This window comes from Cetorhinus maximus, chromosome 28 (genome assembly GCF_964194155.1).
Source record: "Cetorhinus maximus chromosome 28, sCetMax3.hap1.1, whole genome shotgun sequence".
Taxonomy (NCBI): Eukaryota; Metazoa; Chordata; class Chondrichthyes; order Lamniformes; family Cetorhinidae; genus Cetorhinus; species Cetorhinus maximus.
In genome coordinates this window covers 2235130-2255546 of record NC_135906.1, presented here as the reverse complement: position 1 = coordinate 2255546, position 20417 = coordinate 2235130, and the positions used below count along the sequence as shown (strand labels likewise).

General features: G+C 46.6%; 1 protein-coding gene across 4 annotated transcripts in view; it reads left to right on the top strand.

Moving 5' to 3' along the window:
- The window catches only part of LOC144668775 (EVI5-like protein), a 167347-nt gene that overhangs the window by 92159 nt on the left and 54771 nt on the right, over positions 1-20417 (top strand). For 3 of the 4 annotated variants that reach the window (XR_013573552.1, XR_013573551.1, XM_078531105.1), the window contains exons 4-6: positions 1037-1261; positions 5319-5393; positions 7420-7545. Coding sequence is in view for 1 of the 4 variants with exons in the window: in XM_078531105.1 (XP_078387231.1) it covers positions 1037-1261; positions 5319-5393; positions 7420-7545 (426 nt within the window). In the remaining 3 variants the exon portion in view is untranslated. The remainder of the gene's footprint in view (positions 1-1036; positions 1262-5318; positions 5394-7419; positions 7546-20417) is intronic. The other variant, XR_013573553.1, reaches the window with a different exon arrangement.

Below are 20417 nucleotides of genomic sequence, written 5' to 3'. Positions count from 1 at the left end.
TCCCCACTCTCCCTTGCCCTAACAACAGTATTATGGTGTGTGGGAGAGGGGATAGACTTGAGATGAAATAACTCTTATTCCTAATGCACCCAAGAGGGTGGTGGGGTGAGTCGGGATGGGAAGGGTTTGGAGTAAAGTGTTACAGTGAGTTTGAGAACCATCAGACTGTGTAACAGTGAGGGATACAGGTTCAATTCTTACCAACTCTGGAGTTATCAATCTTCGGTGGCCCCTGCTGTAAGAAAGTGCCAACCAGAGCTCGAGTATCATGCACAAGGGAAAGATGATGTTGTCATTGGGGTACTCAGGACTGCAGTGAAAGATTCTTGAGCAAGTTACTAACCTGACTGTTGCCTGCGGATGCTCATGCTCCAAAGTTTCCCCACCACGCCTATAATAGAAAGACTTAATGAGCTTCAGTTCAAAACAGTCACTTCATTTTATTTCTGGCTGAAGGTCAAATCTAGAAAGTGTAGAGGTGATCTTGCCAGGTTAGTAAGGTGCTGAGCACTATGCAGGAGGGAAAAGCTGGAGGGGTTAATGAGCACATGCTATCTCCCACCCCGTGGGCAGCTCTGAAGGATTTTGCTGACTGCATGGTTGGTTGTGATTTGAACATTGTGTTCATATCTGATAAACAATATGTCATTCTCTGTAGGCCTTTTTGTCTTAATGGGTAATTACAGAATGGAAGGGTTCTGGGTTGGCATACTGAAGCCAATAGCAATAACCCTTTCTCTGGATACTGATGCTGTAGCTGTCCTCAGTTGCTCTAAGCTAAGGAGGGGAAAATGGCCAGGTCTTCTCCTTAAAGCTGTCCAGTAACCTCTGCTGGAGTTAACATTAAAGACAGCACTTGACTGTGCTCATTGTGGTTGATTTGCTCGGTGTTTGGGCTTCTGTGTAGAGTAGTTACTTGGGCAAAGGGCTGCAGGGTTTCGCTGCACAGGAAACATTAGCCCAGTGCCTTTTCAGGTGGTAGAAGGGAAATTGGATAAGAGGGGGAAGAAATGAAAGAAATGTCTCTTCTTTTCAGGAGCTTATTCGGAAAGGAATTCCGCACCATTTCCGGGGGATTGTCTGGCAGTTACTATGCAATGCGACTGACATGCCGGTGAAAAATCAGTATTCAGAGTTGCTAAAGATGACCTCTCCCTGTGAGAAGTTGATCCGGAGAGACATTGCTCGCACGTACCCAGAGCATGAATTCTTTAAAGGACAAGACAGTCTCGGACAAGAGGTGCTGTTCAATGTCATGAAGGTGAGAGATGAGACTTAACTCCAACCCAGTTATGATTTCCTCATCCCTTTGCTGAAGACTTGTTTACTCCAACCTTGATTATTCCTATTCTCCTCTGGCTGGCCTCTCAGTTTTAGCCCCCTGTAAACTTAAGCTCATCTAAAGCTCTGCCCATATCTGAATTCACATCAAGTCTCATTCATCCATCACCCCAGTGGTCACCGACTTAAATCGTCTCATGGGTCCAGCAGCACCCCAAATTTAAAATTCTCATCTTATGTTCCAACCCCTTAATGGCCTCGCTCCTCCCTATCTCCATATCCTCCTCCAGCCCCAACAACCCTTTGAGAGCTGTGCACTCCTTCAATTCAGGCTCTTGTCCATCCTCCACTTCCTCCATCTCACAACTGTTGTCTGTGTCTTCAGTTGTCTTGGCCCTAAGCTCTGGAATTCCCTCCCTAAACCCCTCTGGTTCTCCGATCTCTCCTGGGTTTACTATATAGATGCAAGCTTTTGAAGGCAAGTTGCTGGGTTATGGAAACATTTTGTTGGGGAGTCCAGTGTCTTGTAAATTATTCATGTTGGATTGATTGAATTTCTAAAAGTACACCTCACAACGAGCAGGCATGCACACCCTGAAGCCTGTTTCCAGGTACAGCAGCTGCTTGGCCTGGATGTTGAGTGAAGCTTCACTTTGTGACCTTTGTAACTTCCCCAGTTACAACATTTTGGCCAAAAAGGATGTGTGGTTTAGATTTGCTCTATAAATTCACCAAGAGAATCTCTCCCGTGGTGAAACAGTAATAGAGTAAATGGGAGCAGAAGTTGTGAAGGGACATTGATTGATTAAGGAAGTGGGGAAAATCTGTGGCAGATGGAGTTCAGTGTGGGGTGGGTGCGAGGTCATCCACTTTGGACCTGAAAAAGTTAAATCGGATTATTTACTAAAGGCGAGAAACTGGGAACTGTGGAGGATTATTTCCTCTGGTGGGGGACTCTGGAACAAGGGCCCACAACTTTAAGATTAGAGTTGGGCCACTAGGAGTGATATAAAACAGTGCTGGAAATACTCAGCAGGTCAGGTAGCATCTGTGGAGGGAGAAACAGGTAACATTTTAGATTGATGACCTTTCACAAGAACTGGCTCAGAAAGGCCATCAACCTGAAATATTAACTTGATTTCTCTCTCCACAGATGCTGCCAGACCTGCTGAGCATTTTCTGTTCATAATTCAGATTTCCAGCATCTGCAGCATTTTGCATTCAGGGGTGATATCAGGAAGGCCTTGTTCACACACAATGGTGGAAATCTGGAACATTCTCCCCCAAAAAGCTGTTGAGGCCACTGTGGCTATTCAGAACTGAGATTGATAGATTTTTGTCAGGTAAGGTTCGTGTTTGGAACAAAGGTGGATAAATGAAGTTAAGACACAGATCCGATTAGAACCACATCAGTCCTAATTCAGACAGGTCTGCAATTTCTCAGGATATCCTACTTTTTAAAAAAAGTCACAAGACTTTGCATTCCTCAATTCGATCCCAACCTGAAATAACGGATACTGGAAAGTGAACTACATTTCCCAACACTGAAGAGGCCATCACTGACACCCCCTCAATGTTGTCTTGCCTCTGTGTGCAAGGAACATCTACCTTTCTGTTAGATAGCTCCCTAAAGGCTGCTCTAAAATGGTAACTTATCATATGGGGACTCATGCTTACACCGTGGGCTACAAAGGGTTATGTGCTATGCCACGGCATGTAAATGAAGTTCTAATTATATTAAGATGCACTGATGAAGGGCATTGTTTAATTAAGTACTTAGAACACTTATAAAGAGAGACTGCTGGGACACTTGGTTGGTTGTGTAAGGGGGATGAAAGTATCCCTACGGAGTCTCACTTGGGTTCGGAGCTGTACTCCAGACATAACAGGAATGAGTGACAATGCCAAGTAACGTGTTAAAACAACAATTTTATTGAATAATGAATGATTATTGAATAATGAAAATTAAGATAATGATAGTGATATAACAATTATAATTGATTTAAAAAAAAAGTAAAAATAAAGATAACTTTATTGAAAGGAGAAAGCACTTTATATATTAAAAGGAAGAAAGGCAACTCTAATAATACTATATTACAGGCATATATATTATTTATATATTATATATATTTATTATTTTACGAATGTTAACCTCAAACTGGTCTGCTTACAACAACTCCCCAGAATGGATAACTGCAAATTAGTCTGTCCCACGACAGGAACCTAATTCGGTAAAATTCCCTTTGGTTCATACATCTCAAAGTCTCCAAATAACCTCACAGTGGATGGGTACTGCAGTCAGTCACTCTGTTCCTGGCCATTCCCCCAGCAGCCTCCAGTGGTTGACTATCCCACTCTGGCTGCAGCACTGAATCCTGGAAGCAGCGTCCCTTTTAAGCCAGATTTCTTGCTCCACTCCAGTCTTTCGCGACCTTGTTCAGATCTTCTCAAAACAGGCCTGGTAAACACATGTCCTTATCAATTCTCCTCACAGGCACTGCAGGCTCTCAACAAATTTGCCTATTCAAGTTGTTTACACATCCTTTGAACTGCCATCAGTCAGGCTGCATGTCCATCAATCAAACTTCATCTCCTGATTCCACACCATAGTTGACCGCCCCATGTAAGCCTAATCATTGTCCTGGTTGTAGTTCAAGGATCATCGAATACAGTAAGTAAAGGGACTTCTGATGAATAAAAAAATAACTTTTTCCCCATTAGATTACTAAAATAACAGAGTCGTAAACCAAACAAGAGCTGTGGATGGCCCAACATGGAAAACAAGGTCTTGGGAAAACACGTCCCTACTGATTTGTGCTTTGATTAACTAATCAATAATAATCACAGCTAGGTTTAGATCAATGTCTCCAAAGTATGATTCAATACAAAATAACTTTAAATATTCAACCTAGACTTAAAATCAAGAGCAAAGCAGAAATAAAATGCAAAAATACAAAATTGCAACAATTAGTGGCTGCTGTCCTCAGGCCTACAGTAGATAGGAAGCAGACGGATGGAATGCTGCATTCTGTAAATAAACCTATTATCAAGAAAAGTATTAGTGTCTAGCCTCGTACTTCTTCAAGTGGCTTGGGATTGGAATAATACAGCACATCTTTAAATTATCGACTCAGTGCTGGGAAATGGAATGATGGATACGGGGAAGTGAATTCGATGTTGGGATCTCATTGAGGGCTGCAATGTCATTTCAAATTAAACAAATTTCACCCTTAGAGTAAACACTAGACAAACAAGACTAGAGTCATTTAATTTGCAGCAGAGAAAGCAGCTGTTCACCAATTCTTGAACTTGAGCCGTTCAAGCCATAATTCATTTCACTTTTACTTCCCCGTGTACTTTTATACTCGATTTGAATTACATCGACAACACCAAATAGAGAAGTTAGCACTGAAAGAAGTCGAATTCAATGAATTTGAATCAAAAGCAGTAAATTTAAGCTTAAAAGCTGGTGTGTGTAACTCTTACCTGTGCACCCTCACGGGTTGACGGTATTCCAGAAAATATACAATGGTTAATGTACCCAAGGAACTCAGTGTACCAAGGGATGGCCTTTTCCCTAGATTCTGTCACGTGTGACTGAGCAGCCTGACTGACATGTTACATACTGCGACAATGGGCTATGGGCAATGGAGGTATGTCTGACTCATTATCACTTTATTATTAGCACACGGATAATAGTCACATTGACAATTGTCAAGGAATAACCCATGGAGGGTTTTGCATCGTCATAACCTGCAAGGTGAAAACTTAACATTTACTAAGCTGTACTCTTAAGATCCATTATAGTGCAATCTCGTTCATGTATACCAGGTAGTGCAAATAATTGAACAAGACCTTGGATAGGTTGGTTCTATAGGCCCTTGTTAGTTTGACAGACAGAGCTTCCAATATTCCCATTATTGTTAAGCAGCAATATAACTGTCTATTAACCATCACTGTGCTGCTGAGTCACCATGTGGTGTAAGTATCTGAATTTTCTCCCAGGTTTGAGACTGCATTCAGTTGCTTTGTTACAGGCATACTCTCTAGTTGACCGTGAAGTTGGATATTGCCAAGGAAGTGCATTCATTGTGGGGCTGCTCCTCATGCAGGTTAGTGTGAATAATTTCTCCAGTGATGTACCAGGGTCAGCAATTCCTGCTGAACATTGTAATGGTATGGCGCTTGTGTCTAAGTATCTTAGTGTAAGGTCTCGACCCTTTCCCTGGTGTTTCAAGGATCAGCTTTGTTAGAGCAATCTTTTATTTCAGATATTTGATCCATATGGATTTCAGCAAAGCCTTTGACAAGGTCCCACATGGGAGACTTATAAAGAAGGCAAATGTGCATGGGATACAGGGTAATTTGATAAGGTGGATTCAAAATTGGCTTAGTTGCAGGAGACAGAGTGTGATGAGAGAAGGATGCTTTAGTGACTGGAAGCCAGTGTCCAGTGGCGTACCACAGGGATCTGTGCTCACCCTATTATTTGTCATTTATATAAATGACATAGATGACTATGTGGGAGGTAGGATTAGTAGGTTTGCGGATAACACAAAGATTGGCCGGGTGGTTAACGGTGAGGTTGAGTGTCTTGGGCTACAGGAAGATACAGATGGGATGGTCAAATGGGCAGGTAAGTGGCAGATGGAATTTAACCCTGAAAAGTGTGAGGTGATACACTTTGGAAGGAGTAATTTGACAAGGAAGTATTCAATGAACGGCATGACACTAGGAAGTTCTGAGGAACAAAGGGACCTTGCCGTGTGTGTCCATAGATCTCTGAAGGCAGAGGGGCATGTTAGTGGGGTGGTGAAAAAGGTATATGGGACACCTGCCTTTATCAATTGAGGCATAGATTACAAAAGTAAGGGGGTCATGTTGGAGTTGTATAGAACCTTGGTGAGGCCACAGCTGGAGTGCTGTGTGCAGTTCTGGTCGCCACATTATAGGAAGGATGTGATTTCACTGGAGGGGGTACAGAGGTGATTCACCAGGATGTTGCCTGGGATGAAACATTTAAGTTATGAAGAGAGGTTGGATAGACTTGGGTTGTTTTCGTTGGAACAGAGAAGACTGAGGGGTGACCTGATCGAGGTGTATAAGATTATGAGAGGCATGGACAGGGTGGATAGGGAGCAGCTGTTCCCCTTAGTTGAAGGGTCAGTTACGAGGGGACATAAGTTCAAGGTGAGGGGCAGGAGGTTTGGGGGGATGTGAGGAAAAATTTTTTACCCAGAGGGTGGTGACGGTCTGGAATGCACTGCCTGGGAGGGTGGTGGAGGTGGGTTGCCTCACATCCTTTAAAAAGTACCTGGATGAGCACTTGGCATGTCATAACATTCATGGCTATGGGCCAAGTGCTGGTAAATGTGATTAGGTAGAAAGGTCAGGTGTTTCTCATGTGTTGGTGCAGACTCGATGGGCCGAAGGGTCTTTTCTGCTCTGTGATTCACATAACCAGGTGTTCTGCACACAGGATGGAACTTGCTTTGTGCAGTATTAACCCAGTGAACAGGCCTTGACTGATGCTCCTGTATGAAAGCAGTGTGTAGAGTGTGTAATCCATCTAGCCCATTGAGATTAAACAAACAATCAGAAACTTGCCAGGTAGTCAGCCTAATTTTAGGGCATTATTATTCACAGCAGGCATCCTGTGAAAGATGCTGCCTGAACTACACCATCATAAAACTGAAATGCTGTCAAAGAGTAGTCGAATATTTATTCATTGACATTGTCAGGATGTAACAACCAGTTTTATGTGGATCTTTTAAAAATCTCATTCTAGGAGCCCTGTGAGTGCTCCAGGTGTTTATTCTGTTAAATGTTATAGCAATCTTGTAGACCTAGTAATCCCATTTCAAATAGAGTAACAGAATAGCCTCAGGGGAAGAATTTAAAACCCACATTTTATTCTCGCCATAACTATTTCCCACAGCTCTTCCAAGGGATTGTGTAAAGAGCTGGAAGCTTCTTTTACACCTTCTGTATTTGCTTCTTTGACAATGAAATCTTCCTCAATAATCGCTGCTCTTTAGCCAATAGCCTTATGGTTTAATTTGAGCCTGTGCAGAAATGAAATTGTTTGCACGTTTTCCCGGTGCCTCGCCTGCAGCAAATTTCTCTTTCCTTTTATAGATGCCCGAGGAAGAAGCCTTTTGTGTGTTTGTGCGTTTGATGCAAGAATATCGATTGCGGGAGCTCTTCAAACCCAGTATGGCAGAGCTGGGACTCTGCATCTACCAGTTTGAGTACTTAATACAGGTAACCAGCTGATTCCTACAAAGCCAGGCGTTGCATTCGAGAGAATTGAGAGAGAAACACTTGGAGTAAACTGAGCAATCCTTGCTCACTCACAAAAGCTTGGAGGTATTTTTCAAGTAGCATTTTAAAGGAGGAAAGCCAAGTTCAGAAGCAGCGAAGTGTAAAGAGGGAATTCCAGAACTTGGAGCTGAGGCAACTGAAGGTCTGGCCACCAACGGCAGAGCATTAAAATCAGGAACGCACAAGGGAATTAGATGAAGACAGATATCTGAGGGCTGTGGGGTTGGAAGACATTGCAGAGGTAGAGAGGGACGAGACCACGAAGGGTGAGAATTTTACAGTCAAGGTTCAGGTCAGCGAGGACAGGGGTGATAGGGAAACGGGACTTGGCGTGAGTTGAGAGGCAGGCAGCAGAATTTTAGATGACCTCAAGTTTACGGTGGGTGGAACGTGGGAGAGCAGCCAGGAGTGGGTTGGGATAGTCAATTCTAGAGTTAGTGAAGGCATCAATGAGGCTTTCCAAAGCAGATGAGCTGAGTTGGGGGTGAAGTCGGGCAATGTTGCAGAGGTGGAGATAGGTGGTCTTAGTGATGCAGGAATGAGAGGCTGGAAGTTCACTGCATGTGACACCAAAGCTGTGAACAAGACTGGCTTATTCTGAGACTGTTGCCAGGGTGAGGGATGGAGTTTGGAGCATGGACCAGAAACAATGGCTTCAGTCTTGCCAATGTTTAGTAGGAGGAAATAATGAATAATGAATGCCTGGAAGTGATTGCAAGCTATGTTAGAAATCTGAACTCCTAAATGAGATTAGATGTAAAATTACTGTAATGCGGTGCACCACAGAATGGATGTACGGGGCAATTGACTTCTGTTTTCTTCCTAACAAATTTATCCTTTCAAGCCCGCAGCAGGGTAGGATTACAAGACTGAATTGATAACTCCCAGTTATTTACAAGAGCCATAGAGTCAATTTATGGCACAGGAGGAGTTAATTTGGCCCATCTAGTCTATGCTGACTGTCCGTGGAGCACTCAGTCCCATTCCCCCGTTCTATTCCCCAAACCCTGCAAGTTTTTTTCCTTCAAATGCTCGTCCAATTTCCTTTTTGAAATAGTTCATTGTCCCTGTTTTAACCACACTTGTGAGCAGAGTTTTCTAGGTCATGACCACTCACTGTGTACAAAAGCTCTTCCTCTCGTTTCCCCGCATATCTTAGCCAAAACCTTAAACCTGTGCCCCCTAGTCCTTGCACTATCAGCTAATAAGGATCAGTTTTTTCTGACCTTAAGACACTTTTTATCCAATTAGACACTGACCCTCTTATTCCATGCATCACAATTTTGTTAACCAGTCTTTTATCTGGTACTTTTGTCAAAGGTTTTCTTAAAACCCATATAGCTGACAAACCATTGCATTCCCTTCATCAACCATCTCTGTTACTTCAAAGAATTCCGTTAGTTTGTCGAGCACAATCTGCCTTTTGCAAATCTGTGCTGGAACTTAATTAACCCAAACATCTCCAAGTGCCTTCAGTCACTAAAACCCTCCTCATAACTGATGTTGAATTGACTGGCCTGCAGTTGTCAGGACTGACCTTGCCTTTCTCCACTAAGGGTGTCACATTTGCCACACTCCAATTCTCTGGCACCTCACCCATATTAAGGGATGATTGGAAAATTATGGCAAGCCCTTTCTCTATCTCCACCTCCACTTCCTTTAGCAACCTGGGGTGCAAGCCGTCCAGATCAGATGACTTATCGACTCAAAATGTAGTCAGCCTATGCGATACCTCCTGTCTCTCAATTTTCACCCCATTCGTTACCTCTACCAATATTTTGTCAGCTTCCTCTTCTTTCATAAACACTAATGCAAAGTACTCATTAAGTATTCTAGCCTTACCCTGTGCCTCTGAGCATACATCACCCTTAGTGCCTTTCGGACCCACTCCATCTCCTACCCGGTGACTATTTATGTGCTACTGGAAGATTTTTGGGTTCCTTTTACGTTGACTGCCATTCTGTTCTCATACTCTCTCTTTGTCAGTCATATTTTCCTCTTCACTTCCCCTTAACCTATTGTATTTGATCTGTTTCTTGCTTGAAGAATTCACTTGACATGCATCATACACCCTCCTTCCTTTTTTGTTTCTTCGTTTTCTCTATATCTCTTGTCTTCCAAGGAGCCTGGGTTTTGGTTCCTGTGCCTTTCCCTCCTGTTGGAATGTACAAAGTCTGTGCCTGAAGCATCTCTTGCTGAAAGATCACCCATCGTTCTGTTACAGTTCTTTCTGTCTTTCTTTGGTTCCATTTTGCCTTGGCTGAATCCCTTCTGATCCCATTGAAAATAGCCTCTTTCAATTTAGATGTTCTACCTTACATTGCTTCTTGGTCTTTTGCATTACTAGTCTAAATCTTACGATATGATGATCACTCTTGCTCAAGTGTTCCCCCAGAGACATTTAGTCCACTTGGCCTGCCTCGTTTCCCAGCACCAGATTTTTTAAAAAAAATTAATTCACGGGATGTGGGCTTCGCTAGCTGGGCCAGCATTTATTGCCTATCCCTAGTGGCCCTTGAGAAGGTGGTAGTGAGCTGCCTTCTTGAACTGCTGCAGTCCATGTGGTGTAGGTACACCCACAGTGCTGTTAGGGAGGGAGTTCCAGGATTTTGTCCCAGCGACAGTGAAGGAACGGCGATATATTTCCAAGTCAGGATAGTGAGTGACTTGGAGGGGAACTTCCAGGTGATGGTGTTCCCATCTATCTGCTGCCCTTGTCCTTCTAGACGGCAGTGATTGTGAGCTTGGAAGGTACTGTCTAAGGAGCCTTGGTGAATTCCTGCAGTGTATCTTGTAGATGGTACGCAGTGGCGCTACTGTGTGTCGTGGTGGACGGAGTGAATGTTTGTGGATATGGTGCCAATCAAGCAGGATGCTTTGTCCTGGATGGTGTCAAGCTTCTCGAGTGTTTTGCAGCTTGCACTCATCCAGGCAAGTGGGGAGTATTCCATCACACTCCTGACTTGTGCCCTGTGGATGGTGAACAGGCTTTGAGGAGTCATGAGGTGAGTTACTCACTGCAGGATTCCTAGCCTCTAACCTGCTCTTGTAGCCACAGTATTTATATGGCTAGAACAGTTCAGTTTCTGGTCAATGGTAACCCCCCCCAGGATGTTGAAATTGGGGGATTCAGTGATGGTAATGCCATTGAACATCAAGGGGCGATGGTTAGACTCTCTCTCGTTGGAGATGGTCATTTCCTGGCACTTGTGTGGCACAAATGTTACTTGCCACTTGTCAACCCAAGCCTGGATATTGTTCAGGTCTTGCTGCATTTGGACATGGAGTGCTTCAGTATCTGAGGAGTCACGAATGGTGCTGAACATTGTGCAATCTTCAGCGAATATCCCCACTTCTGATCTTATGATGGAAGGAAGATCATTGATAAAGTAGCTGAACATGGTTGGGCTGAGGACACTACCCTGAGGAACTCCTGCAGTGATGTCCTGGAGCTGAGATGATTGACCTCCAACAACCTCAACCATCTTCCTTTATGCTAGGTATGACTCCAACCAGTGGAGAGTTTTCCCCTGATTCCCACTGACTCGAGTTTTGCTAGTGCTCCTTGATGCCACACTCGGTCAAATGTGGCCTTGATGTCAAGGGCAGTCACTCTCACCTCACCTCGGGAGTTCAGCTCTTTTGTCCATGTTTGAACCAAGGCTGTAATGAGGTCAGGAGCTGAGTGGTGTCAGTGAGCAGGTTATTGTTAAACAAGTGCCGCTTGATTGCACTTTTGATGACCCCTTTCATTACTTTACTGATGATGGAGAGTAGACTGATGGGGCGATAATTGGCCGGGTTGGCTTTGTCCTGCTTTTTGTGTACAGGCCATACCTGGGCAATTTTCCACATAGCCGGTTAGATGCCGGTGTTGTAGCTGTACTGGAAAAGCTTGGCTAGGGGTGCGGCAAGTTCTGGAGCACACGTCTTCAGTACTATTGCTGAAATATTGTCAGGGCCCATAGTCTTTGCAGTATCCAGTGCCTTCAGCCATTTCTTGATATCATATGGAGTGATTCAAATTGGCTGAAGACTGGCATCTGTGATGCTGGGGACCTCTGGAGGAGGCCGAGATGGACCATCCACTCGGCAGTTCTGGCTGACGGCCACAAGCTTATCTTTTGCACTGGTGTGACTGAGCTCCCCCATCATTGAGGATGGGATATTTGTGGAGCTGCTGCCTCCAGTGAGTTGTTTAATTGTCCCCCATCATTCTGGTTGTGGCAGGCCTGCAGAGCTTAGATCTGTTGGTTATGGGATCATTTAGCTATCACTTGCTGCTTGGCATGCAGGTAGTCCTGTGTTATAGCTTCACCAGGTCAACACCTCATTTTTAGGTCTGCCTGTTGCTGCTCCTGGCATGCCCTCCTGCACTCTTCATTGAATGATGTTCTTGATGGCAATGGTAGAGTGGGGGATATGTCAAGCAATGAGGTTATGGATTGTGGTTGAGTACAATTCTGTTGCTGCTGGTAGCCCACAGCCTCTCATGGATGCCCAGCTAGATCTGTTCGAAACCTATCCCATTTAGCACAGTGACAGTGCCACACAACATGATGGAGATGGGACGTCGACTGTGCAGTAGTCACTCCTACCGACACTGTCATGGACAGATGCATCTGCGGCAGGCAGGTTGGTGAGGATGAGATCAAGTATGTTTTTCCCTCTTGTTGGTTCCTTCACCACCTGCAGAAGACGCAGTCTAGCACCCATGTCCTTTAAGGCTTGGTCAGCCACACTTGGTAATGGAAATTGAATTCCCCCACCCAGAGTACATTCTGGCCCATGCCGCCCTCAGTGCTTCCTCCAAGTGGTGTTCAACTAAGCTAAGGGAGGGCGATGATTAGTGAATCAGATGGGTTTGATGGTCATCGTTAGACATTTTTATTGAATCCCGTATGCTGTGGCGGGATTCGAACCTGGGTCCCCAGAGCACTGACCTGGGTCTCCGGATTGTTAGTCCGACGACTATACCACTGCGCCATCGCCTCCCCTGCAACCATCCTGGTCAGGCCAAGAACATACTGGCCAAGGAAGTTCTCCTGTTCACATGTCAGAAATTCCTTCCCCTCTTTACCCTTTACTCCAGCATTATCCCAGTTGATATTTGGGTAATTGAAGCTCCCTAGTATCACTACACGATAGTTCATGTATATCTCTGTGATTTCCCTGCAGATTTAATCCTCTATCTCTCTCTCTTTTTGGGCGCCTTCAGAATAGCCCCAGTAGCGTGATCTGTACCCTTGTTGCTTCTCAACTTGAATCAAATCGGTTCTGCCCTTGCCCTGTGAAGGATACCCTTTCTTTCTAATTCTACAATGTCTTCCATAATCAGTACTGCTACTCCACCTCCCTTGTTTTCCTTCCCTGTCTTTCCTGAGCATTTTATATCCATGTATATTGAGTGCCCAGTCCTCAGCATTTTTGAGCCATGTTTCTCTTGTTGCCACCACATCATATTCCTACACGGCTGTTTGTGCTTGTAGCTCACCAACCTTATTCACCAAAATATCTCAACTTTGTGCATTTACATACATGCATCGCAAACCTGTCTTTGTATTCCTGCTTCATCGTGCTCTCCTAATAGGGAAATACCCCATTCTCTGGTACAGTCCAACACTCCATTTATGCACCTTATTCATCTTTTCTGTTTCTATACGCTGGTGCCCATCCACCTGCCAATTTAGTTTAAATCCTCCCCAACCACACGAGTGAACTTCCCATCAGGGCAATGGTCCCAGTCCTGTTGAGGTGCACCTGTCCCTTTTTGACTAGGTTCCTCCTGCCCCAGTACCGGTCCCAATGTCCCAAGCCGTCCCTCCTGCACCATGCTTCAAGCCACGTACTGATCCTCCCTATCTTCCTATCTCTACTGTCACCAGCGCCTGGCACTGGGAGCAATCCAGAGATTAATTCTGTGATGGTACCCTCAGGGTCATACTTTCCAACATCTTCCCTAGCTTCTGAAAATCTGACCATAGAACCTCAATATCTGCCCCCTCTACTTGGTGACACTGATATGTGCCACAACTTGTGACTCCCTCCCTTCCCTTTGCAGAGTGTTCTGTCTCCTCTCTGTGATGTACTTTTCCCTGGCACCAGGGAGACGGCACAGCATGTGGAACTCATGATGACGAAACCTGGTCTGTCCCCCTAACTATAGAATCTCCTATGACAACTGCATTTCTACACTTTGCTGTCCCTTGCCCTCTGGTGCCATGATCTGACTGCACCTCTTTAAGGTATCGTCACTCCCAGCAGTCTCCAATCCCAAGTCCCAGTTTGAGAGCGGCGCACACCCCGAAGTCTCCACTTCCTGCCTCTTCCTGATGGCCGCCCGTCTCCAGTCCTGATCTCTCACTGCCTGTGTCGTGATCACCTCCTGGAACGTATGATCCTGGGAATTCTCATCCTCCCTCATGCTCCGCAGTGACTGCAGCCCCTCAAGCTTGGAAAACCTGGGCTCGAGCTCAAGCAGCTGGAACTCCTCCTCCACCCGTGGCCCCCCCAAGAATCATGTCCTGAAGTTCCCACACCGCGCAGGGATTGTAAGCAGCAGCTCTCAGCTGCCCATCCATGACTGAAGAAAAAATCCTCGATTACCTCTTTTACAATCTATTGAGTAAAATGTTTAAGTCATTAACTTTAATGAATGCCTCTAGACCTGCTCTGTGCCAATGCTTGGATTATTATTGTGACTGTTGCACGCACCCCGATTGAAATTGGTCGTTTCCTGACTCCGAGTTTAAGGAAGTGCCTTGCTGTCCTGTGACGTCACTCCCCGCTGCTTTGTGGAATGCACCATGGCAGGTCCACACTCCCCCTTCGCTCAGTCTCTCGCGCACGTGGCCCCCTTGGCCGGGTCCACTTTGGTTAAACGAGCATTGGCTGCAGAAGCCAGCAGGATCACATGGTTACCCAATGGGGAGAGTAACCACTCAGCACCCAATCCTGGCAGGATTTAACACGTGGTCAGGTTGTTTTGAATTTTATCTAAAACAGGAAGGGGATGAAAGTTGAAGGTAGGCGTGTTGCGTGTACAGATCACTTTTTTGGGGGTAGGATTGCAGAGAGAGGCTTTAGATTTCTTACACCATGTAGGGTAACAGAACGCTTAATCTGGAGTTTTCTGTAGTGCACAGAGGGAGTTGCTTAAACTGTGATACCTGAATATGAATGAAACTAATTAAGACACTGAATTAAATGTTCAGAAGTGAACAGTGCAGCTAATGGAGTGCAGCCTGTTCTCTTGCCCTCTTGTACTTGTCTAATCAAAGTGAGTGCTTGATGGAGCTTTACGTCTTATTGGCCATGTGCCATAGTTGGCATCTGGATATTTCTGCTTCCTTTCAGTTTACCAGTGCAGAATAAAAGGCTTTAAATTGCTACGTTGTGGTGTAGCATGTCTGGGAGCAGTTACAGAACATTGTGACCTATTAGGCGTCTCTGTAATTAGCAATGCATGAAACTCTTCAGATTTTCACCACTAGCCTGAATCTGAAGTGATGTGCTGTGGAAATGCACTACAAAATGGATCATGTTCACAGGGACGCGATGTACAAGCCTCTAGATGAGGGGGGAAAAACGTGCCCAACATAACCCTTACTTACCTGGCAGGGGAGAGACCATGATCGTGGTTCTGCCAGGGCAAGGTCGTGAAGCAAATGCTATAACCAATCGAACCCCATACCATGGGGTATCAAACACCGTCTGAGTCACGGTGAAGGACAGCGAAGGAGGAGCACCTATGAATCGGGCCTTCTTCGCCAGGAGGATCCTGTTGAAGGCGTGTGGATTTGAAGCTGCGGAGATCTACTCCCTGCAGCACTTCCCCAGCGCTGGATATTTCGACGTGAGCTTCAGGAATGTTGCTGCCTGCGTCAAGTTCCTGAAGGTGTTTGAGGAGAAGAGAGACCAGCCGGAGATGAAGATCCTGACGGTGGAGCCGCTCTTTGCTCTGCCGTTGCAACGGGACCGTGTGGTGACGGTGCATCTCTACAACCCCCACGTCCCTGTCATCGACGTGCTCACCTTCCTCACCAGGTACTTCGACAAGGTGGGGAGCTGCACCGAGGTTAGAGACGATTTGGGGATCTGGACAGGCAAACGCCAGTTTAAGGTCACGCTCAAGACCGATGGTCAGGGAGCCACCTTCCACCCTCCTTCCAGATTTGCTATCGGGGGAAGCGGTGGTTACCTTGTCTACGCTGGGCAACCCAAACTTTGTTGCTCATGTGGCAAGTCTGCTCATGCAGCGGCCAACTGCAGCGCCTCCCTCTGCAAGAACTGCAAACAGGAAGGGCACCAGACAAAGGACTGCAAACAGACTAAATGCTGCAACCTGTGTGGCGAGGCAGCTCAACTCTACAGGACCTGCCCCAAATGCTGCCTCACTTATGCACGGGCAGCCAAAGCCAACGAGGGGGAAGCAGGGAAATGCTTCATGTCACTACTACCAAGGACACTTGCAACACTCCAACCACCATGGCCCCCAGTGAGAACAACGGGACAAAGGAGGACACAGAGAGAGACAAGGTGGAGGAAAAGATTGAGGCAACAGACAGCCGATCAACAGCACTGCCCCCTGAACCTCCCACTCCTCAGGAGAGCGAATCAATGGAGGAGGAGGAAGCAGTGGAAAATCAGCAGGGGGAAGTAGCAGCTGGTCGGGAGGAAACGACTCTCGTTCCTCCGGCCTGGGTATTCTGCTGCGGGGAGGCAACTTCACCGTCTCCGAGGTTAAGGAGGTGGTGGGCGGGCGCCTCCTCGTAGCAGACGTCATGTACAAGAATGCTCCACTCCGGTTAATTAACGTGTACACCCCGGCACAAAAGGCCGAGCGGCTGGAGGTTTTTCAGCAAGTCCCACTGCTGCTGGCGACCTCCAGGCCGGTCATTCTGGGCGGTGACTTCAACTGCATCATCGATGTGGCTGGACGATCCAGCAGGGCCGACAGCAGATTGGACGCTACGTCCAGATCCCTGATGGAAACAGTTAAGGATGCCAAGCTGCACAACGTCTTCAGCAACCCTGCAGACGGAGCGCAGCGTAGGTACACCTGGTCGCGGCCAGACGGGTCCATCCGTTCCAGGATATATTTGCTGTTTGTGTCCCGAGCGTTCGCAGTCAGATCCACCGATGTCAAGCCAGTGTTCTTCTCTGACCACTGCCTCCTACTGGCTGACTGTCACTTAAAGGAAGACCAGAGGGTGGGCAGGGGGGCATGGAAGCTAAACGTGCAACTGCTGACCCCAGAGAACATTGAGGAGCTCAAGAGGGTTTTCAAAGGTTGGAGAACCGTGAAACCCCTCTTTGAGTCCCTGACACACTGGTGGGAAGTGATCAAGGGAAACATCAAGAGGTTTTTCATCCTCAAAGGCACCCAGAAAGCTAGAAAGGAACAGAGGGAAATGTCTCGACTCCAGAAAAACATGCAGAATCTGCTCCGGCTGCAGTCGATGGGGGTCGATGTCAAGGAGGAACTCCAAGAGGTGAAGAGCCAGCAAGCCTCGCTCTTTGCCTCGGAGGCCTCCAAGATCATCTTCCGTTCCAGAGTCCGCTCCGTGGAGCAGGATGAGACGTGCTCAGGTTTCTTCTTCCAAAAGGTACACAGAGAGAGCTCTGTGATCAGCAGCCTGAAGGAAGAAGACGGCTCAGTAAAGTCATCACAGTCCGACATTTTGAGGATCAGCAAATCCTTTTATGCCAGATTGTATGACGTGAAGCCCACAGACAGCACGGCCTCCCAGTCCTTCCTGTCCTCTATCACGGAGGTCTTGGATCAGGAGAAGGCCTTTGACAGAATATCGCACACCTACATGGTGGATGTGCTCTCCAAACTGTAGTTTGGGGAGGGAATTTGAAATTGGATCCAACTGCTCTACACTAACATCAGTAGCGCAGTCTCAATCAATGGGTGGGAAACAGATCGTTTTCCGATTAAATCTGGAGTCAGGCAGGGCTGTCCTCTCTCCCCTGTCCTGTTTGTGTGTTGCATAGAACCCTTTGCCGAGTCCATCAGGAAGGATCCGGGCGTAAGAGGAGTGATGATCCCAGGCAGTGGAGGCACTCAGATCAAAGCCTCCCTGTACATGGACGATGTCGCCGTCTTCTGCTCGGATCCGCTGTCGGTGCGCAGACTGATCCACATCTGCGACCAGTTCGAACTGGCCTCGGAAGCCAAGGTAAATCGTGGGAAGAGCGTGGCCATGTTCTTTGGGAACTGGGCTGACCGATCCTTTGTCCCCTACACCGTCAGGGCTGACAGCTTGAAGGTGCTGGGGATATGGTTCGGAGGGACCGGGGCATGCGTTAGAAACTGGAAGGTACGAGTGTCTATGGTGAAATGAAAACTGGGCATGTGGGAGCGACGCTCCCTCTCCATTGCGGGTAAGGACCTGGTCATCAGGTGTGAGGCACTCTCGCTGTTGCTGTACGTGGCACAGGTCTGGCCCATTCCAGACACCTGCACGATGGCGATCACCCGAGCCACCTTTAACTTTATCTGGAGGTCGAAAATGGATCGTGTCTGCAAGGACGCGATGTACAAGCCTCTAGATAAAGGGGGAAAAAACGTGCCTAACATCGCCCTCATACTGATGGCCAACTTTGTGTGTGGCTGCATCAAGCGGTGCGTAGACCGTCAGTACGCAAACACCAAGTGTCACTACGTGCTGAGGTTCTACCTGTCCCCGGTGTTGCGAAGGATGGGTCTGGCCACGCTGCCGCGGAACGCTCCAAGTAGTTGGACCGTGCCGTACCACCTGTCCCTGGTGGAAAAATTTATGCAGAGAAACACCTATGACCACAAATCCATCAGGCAGTGGTCAGCACGTAACGTCTTAGAGGCCCTGCGGGAAAAGGAGAGGGTGGACCCTGTGGGATGGTTTCCCGAGCAGACTGTTATTTGGCAGAATGCCTCAACGCCAGAACTTTCCAACAAGCACCAAGACGTGACTTGGCTGGTGGTGAGAAAGGCCCTCCCCGTCAGATCCTTCCTACACGCCAGGAGTCTCACCCACTCTGCACGTTGCCCTCGAGGTGGCTGTGGTGGGGAAGAGACCGTTGTTCACCTCCTTGTAGATTGTGCCTTTGCAAAGAAGGTCTGGAGAGAGATGCAGTGGTTGCTGTCGAGGTTCGTCCTGAGCAGTTCTGTGACACAGGACTCTGTGCTCTACGTGCTGTTCCCAGGGACACACACCGAGACAAACATCAACTGCAGCTGGAGGATCATCAACTCGGTGAAAGACGCTCTTTGGTCTGCCCGAAACTTGTTGGTCTTCCAGCGCAAAGAGTTGTCCCCGACCGAGTGTTGCAGACTGGCACATTCCAAAGTCCAGGACTACGTGCTGAGGGACGCACTAAAGCTTGGGGCAGCTGCCGCAAAGGCGCAATGGGGAAGGGTCACTGTCTAAGACCTTTCTGCCAGGGCACCGAGGGATTGGGAAATGTTTAAATCCCCTCGGGCTGTACAGCTCAAATGAATGTCTGCAAATGATTGTAATATTCATTGTTTGTACTTATGCACCTGGTGATACATGTTGTAAAAGCTGAATCTGATTGTACCTTTGTGATGGTGATTTTGAAGTGGTTTGAAATGTTGTTCCAGATATTTTATGAATAAAGTATATTTTTCCAAAAAATAGTCAGTCCGACATTACAGGGACTGTTCAGCTGCACAGTGTAGATTAACCAGCCAGTCCGACATTACAGGGAATGTTCAGCTGCACAGTGTACATTAACCAGCCAGTCCGACATTACAGGAAATGTTCAGCTGCACAGTGTACATTAACCAGCCAGTCTGACATTACAGGGAATGTTCAGCTGCACAGTATACATTAACCAGCCAGTCTGACATTACAGGGACTGTTCAGCTGCACAGTGTACATTAACCAGCCAGTCTGACATTACAGGGACTGTTCAGCTGCACAGTGTCCATTAACCAGCCAGTCTGACATTACAGGGACTGTTCAGCTGCACAGTGTACATTAACCAGCCAGTCCGACATTACTGGGAATGTTCAGCTGCACAGTGTACATTAACCAGCCAGTCCGACATTCCAGGGAATGTTCAGCTTGTTACAAAGAACATGCTCCAGTTCCACATCATCAAAGACAAACTGTGCACTATATGATTGTGCTGTTGGGCTGGAGCAGTTTCAGTGAATTCTGAAGACTGCTAGCTATAAAGACGCTAACATTTATTTTCACATATTCACAGATTAAGGAGAACATTCTTACAAGCTTCTGACCATACTTGCTTTCCTTTCACTTCAGATTGTCCCAGAATCTCACATCACATGAGAAAGTCACTTCCTTCTCTGACATCACAGACTATTACAGTTAACCCTTTATGGGACTGAGTCTAACATACTCCATTGTACCACATTCACTCCAAGATGCAAAGACTGAGGACACCTGAAAAGATGGACAAGACTCCTGAATAAAAGGAATAGGGGCAGAGTGTAATATTAATACAAGCTCCCTGCTTATAGCAGCCATTTGGGATGATGATCCCTCAAATGAAACTACTACGAGGTTAAGAAGCACACAATATAAGGCCAGTGGAAATCACTGGACATTGTTGCACTTTGGGTGGGATTTATACCTTTTCTTTCAAGTCAGCGACGCCCCCCTGCAAATCGCCCACCTTCTGAGACACCTCCTTCTTTGCATGTAGTTCAGATTGGAAAGAGCTGGGCAGTTCCAGTTCTTGTTGCTGTGTAAAAATCATTTAAACTAAAAGTCACGAAATAGCTAACCCCAGAATTTCTTTGTGCTTCTTGTCTTGAAATGTATTCGCTGGAACAT